General features: G+C 40.9%; 1 protein-coding gene across 1 annotated transcript; it reads right to left on the bottom strand.

Moving 5' to 3' along the window:
- Positions 1–2485: 2485 nt before the first annotated feature.
- On the bottom strand, positions 2486–4160 carry LOC131287230 (CCA tRNA nucleotidyltransferase 1, mitochondrial). Its single transcript, XM_058316263.1, has 4 exons — positions 3958–4160; positions 3608–3891; positions 3034–3548; positions 2486–2964 (listed from the first exon to the last, which is right to left on the bottom strand). Exons 1-4 carry the CDS (start codon positions 4107–4109, stop codon positions 2626–2628), a joined length of 1290 nt encoding a protein of 429 aa, XP_058172246.1. The 5' UTR covers positions 4110–4160; the 3' UTR covers positions 2486–2625.
- Positions 4161–4641: the final 481 nt, after the last annotated feature.

Here is a 4641-nt window from a genome sequence, read left to right as displayed (position 1 = left end):
TCCGCTATTCATGGACCGAACTCGGCGTCGCTTTCCACAGGTAACATTATCCGTGCGGACGATCTTGTACGGTGTCAATGAACTCAGGGCAAGGATCGTTCAGAGCAGCGGACAGCTGCACGAGTCCTAATGCTCCCTGGTGATTCTTCGGGTGCGCTCTAGCATACGGGAGTGCCAGCATAGAAAAATACCAGCAGACATAAAGCATTGCCGAGTGGCGGACGTCCTGGGCAGCCGAAAAATACATAGAACAAAAAAAGGGAAACGAAAGGAGAGCGATGAGATAAACCGGTGTAGAAGCGGAGCGAAGGGGAACGACACGGAAAACAAAACCGGAAAATGTCGAATCGGGAAAGGCGTCACGGCGTAAACCTCGGACAACGGGAACGCAAGAAACTTTTCACCGCACCACATCACTGTGCGCCTGTCGCCTAGCATTTTCCCTTCCCCTCCGGTGGCTCCGAGGGGTTCCCGAGCGATCGATAGAATCAATGCCGAGTGTGGGCCGTTTGGGCAAACGAAACTTATGCATTCCGGTTCAGCCCGCATCTACCTGGACCGGAATACGATCCGACGGAGAAAGGTGTCCCGGATCGCATCTGATCGTATTGCAACGGGGCAGGATGTGCGTGATGCGCAAGATGTGCCGAAAGTGGAGACGGTTGGTGCCAAAACTACATTGCAAATAGAAACAAACACGCGTGTGGGTCGAATGATCGCAGCATTCTGTTCGATTGATAGAGACGGAAAAGGGATTTCGCTCGATCATGTTGCACCTGGTCGCTGCTTATGGCCAACCCACACTCGGTGACACATGGATTATTGGTTCAGGCCTTCAAATCCTGAACCCTTTCCTTTTACTGTGTTTGGCTAGACATGACCGTTTTCGCTGATGTACGCGTGCAAACCTATTCGTATAAATTCTCTTACTCGAAATTTATACCTTGAACGAATCGTCATCCTCCATAATGGATCAATGGTCTTCGCCAGCAATTCCTGCTATGAACGGCTAGAACCAACCATCGATATGTTATGTTGATGTCCACCTGGTCCATTTGATCGTTGCGGCGTGTGTTTGAGCACCTTTCCACTTAACCGGATGAATTATGGTCCTCGCTCCGCGTGATCGACCCCTTCTTTTCCGTCAGATGAGTCGGCACAAATTTGATTCGAGACGTAGTGAAAAGCCACGACCACGTTTGCCACGTGTCGATAGTAACCGCCATTGTAGGTGATAAACTGTTTGGAGAGCACCATTTACCCACCTTTTAAACGCCTTTTAGTGCTACGACATAAGGCGTATGCTTTACTTTTATTTTATTTTTTATGTTATTATGAGAATGGAGTCTGCTAGAACCACGTGTACCTCTTCAACCGAGCACCCATATGGTCGAAAAGAAGCGGAACGAAACGGTTTTCAGAGGATTTTCCTTTGTTCATCACTAGAGTACTAAATCAACATTTACCAGAAGGTTCTAGAGGGTTGGGAACTGTAACATGGACGATCGAAAGTGATCAATGAATGTGCCGTTGGGTACATCGATCGATTTGAGCTATAAAAGTTCCATTTTGACCTATGTTCTCACCTTTCATTAGACGAATTATTCCGTTGACGGAAACCTTAACCGATATCTGAGGTCTAGATAGAAATCCTTCTTTTTAACTGCTATGTAATGGAATGCTCATTTTAAAATTTTAATCAAAATTTTAGCATCGGAACGCATCGGAAGAGTAATTTTAATCAGTAAGTTACCTTTTGCTACTCAACAAAAAGAGAAAACAGCGAGAGTTCAACAAATTATCGGTTTACAACATATTCCATCGACCGATTATCCACGATTCAGTCAAAGATGTTGTACATATACCTTATAATCCACATGAATATATTGTCAATTATAAACAAATATTATAAAATGTATAACGTAACTGAAATTGAAACAAATTTCCAATAAAACTCATCTAACAATTTAAACCACTTAGAATTGTTAACTTTTTAAACACTGTGAACACTGCCGCACTTAGAAAAGTGCGAGTTTGTGCTTTTAAAAACGTAAATTTCTATTTTATCATTATGGGGGATGAAATTTTGAGTTGAAAAAAGTGAATGTTACGAAAAAATTTTAATATTAATACTACAAACGTTATTAGAAATATTACATACAGGCGTAACTAATTCCCGGATCTCTGTTGCTGCTATGCAAGTATGAGATATGATTCATTGATAGTATTGGGTCTAACTAATATTAAAATTTGTGTTTGTTCAAATTCGTACGAAGGTTGAAATAATAACTTGCAGATTAACATACCAAATTTATGACTTACCTGGTTATGGTCGCCGTTGGTTTACATACAGTATTCTCGCTCCACGACACAAATTTGTTCCAATGGCAACGTTGAAACTTAAATATTTAACCTTCCGGAAGAATGTTAATCACTATGGCACACATTTTTAGTTTTCTTTTCTTATTTTTCAATCATTGTGGCCATTGGACCGAATATATTTCCATTCCTAAGATGTCGATTAAATCCGTTATTTCTTTAGCCCATGCATGCCAAACAAGGTGTTGTTAGCATTACATTCAAATAGTTTAAATTCATCCGATGAAATCTTTTCGGATTTCTTTTCTATTTCTTTTTCGAATTTAGCTCTTCCAACACCTTTGGCAGATGCTCAAGCAGTTGCTCTTGCGTCATGCTGTATTGATTGTTGGACCATATGACTTTGAGCCGATCCATCACATGTCCCAGCTTGGGTCCCGTAGGTGCACCTTTCGCGATAAGCACATTTCCTTTTATGGGAAACTGTGGCAATGGCCAATCCAGAAGCTGTTGGTGTAAACCACGCTTCCCGTGGTACTTTAGCAACTCTAAAACGTACTCTTTCTTTATTTTTGCACTGCTTATTGTTTGGAGGCAAAGCTGTTGGAAGGGCCTGAAAGATAAACAATATGTCTCAATGAAAAACTTTAACATGAATAAAGTTCTTGTTTCTATTGTTACTTACAATATTTCATCGATAGTAGAAGTTTCTGCACGATTTTGTGTTATAAAGTAACATAGTTCACGCTCATAGACGGTGAATTTAAGCCGAAGATGAAGATTAACTGCATCCTCCGGTGTGTCTAGCAATGCGGAAACAAGCGTAATCGGTTGTACTTTTTTATCAATCGCTCGTACCTTCTCCGAAACCCGGAGGAACTCGTCGATGTTTGGAGACTCTGGAAGTCCAATATACGACGCAAGCTGTTGCTTCAGCATCTCTTCTGTTAGCTCGACGCCGAAGTTACCAGTTAATATTTTTTTCCATTCTTGCCAGATGCGTTCGCCACTGATTTTGGCCAATCCTGACGAATTTTTTGCTATTACTCGCAGTGTTTCCTCGTCGTGTCGATTTGCTTCCTCGGCAATGCGTCCGTAAAAACGAAAATAGCGAAGAATGCGCAAGTAGTCTTCTTTGATACGCAAATCGGGATCACCGACAAACGCTATCCGTCGTTTCTGTAAGTCTTCATACCCATAGAAGTAGTCATATAGAACTCCATCGAAACCTGGAGGCATCGAAGACATATTAGGCTAGTGGCTATTATAGTAAAAAATGATCATTTACCAAGAAACATTGAGTTGATTGTTAGGTCTCTTCTATTTGCATCCAACAACCAATCTTTGGTGTGAATGACCTCCGCGTGTCGTCCATCGGTAACGGCATCAATCCGGAGAGTGGTTATCTCAAAGTTTTCCTTATCATTGATCCTAGGTGTTATAGTGCCATGCTTCTCACCGTTCATATTCACCATGCGAATATTCTCCTTAGTGAATATTTCCTTCATTTCAGCAGGGGTCGCTGTTGTTGCAATATCTACATCTTTTGGGTTTATTTTCATCAGAATATCTCTGTAAATAAGCGTACAACACAATTAAATTGTGTCAATTTTCAATCCGTACGCAGCCATACTCTACCTTACGGCTCCTCCTGCAATACGAATTTCATGATTGTGTCGCTTGAACAAAGCAATCAAATCATTTAATTCGGGTGTGAAAATAGAGTGAAACTCTGGGCTATCTATTGTCATCACCACTGGATCCGGTCGAGCAATAGCATGTGCCTCCATTCTGCGGCGCGCAATGAAATCCGTGTATTTGTGGGAGTTAGAAGAACTGCAACGATACTAGAAAATAAGAATATCCAACTAGCTCATAATGTTAGTTAGTTGGTAGCGAAGAATTAGCTTGATACTTACCCAAATAGTTTTGAGAGCAATGTTTTCGAACAACCGAATCTGCCGCAACAACACCATTTCACCGGCCCATAACAAAGATGGTCTAGAAAGGGATGTGCTTTCATATACGCAAGTTGTTTTGAATAACGATTGTCAAACCCAGAAGAAGTTGTATACAGGAGGGTGTCTCAAAAGTTTCTATCAATCAGACATTGAAACAATTGTTTTCTCTTTAGCCAGCAAAAACAAAAGGCAAAGTGTACAAACTAAAACTTGTTGATTTATTAGAAAAGTTTACCAAACTGATTAAACAATTTTAGTAACGTCAAAAGTTGTTTTTCGATATTTGGGAATGTTGATGCCAAAATTTTCATTATTACTTTACCTTTGCAGTGTTCTACACACCTTGTAGTAGAGCTCGACA

The sequence above is a fragment of the Anopheles ziemanni genome, chromosome 3 (genome assembly GCF_943734765.1).
Source record: "Anopheles ziemanni chromosome 3, idAnoZiCoDA_A2_x.2, whole genome shotgun sequence".
Lineage (NCBI taxonomy): Eukaryota > Metazoa > Arthropoda > Insecta > Diptera > Culicidae > Anopheles > Anopheles ziemanni.
This window is presented reverse-complemented; position numbering and strand designations above follow the sequence as displayed.

Coding starts and splice junctions, on each gene's coding strand:
- LOC131287230 (XM_058316263.1), bottom strand. CDS start 4,109: ATGGAGGCACATGCTATTGCTCGACCGGATCCAGTGGTGATGACAATA. Junction 3,892..3,957: donor ATTGCAGGAGGAGCCGTAAG/GTAGAGTATGGC, acceptor GCTTATTTACAG/AGATATTCTGATGAAAATAA. Junction 3,549..3,607: donor AATCAACTCAATGTTTCTTG/GTAAATGATCAT, acceptor CGATGCCTCCAG/GTTTCGATGGAGTTCTATAT.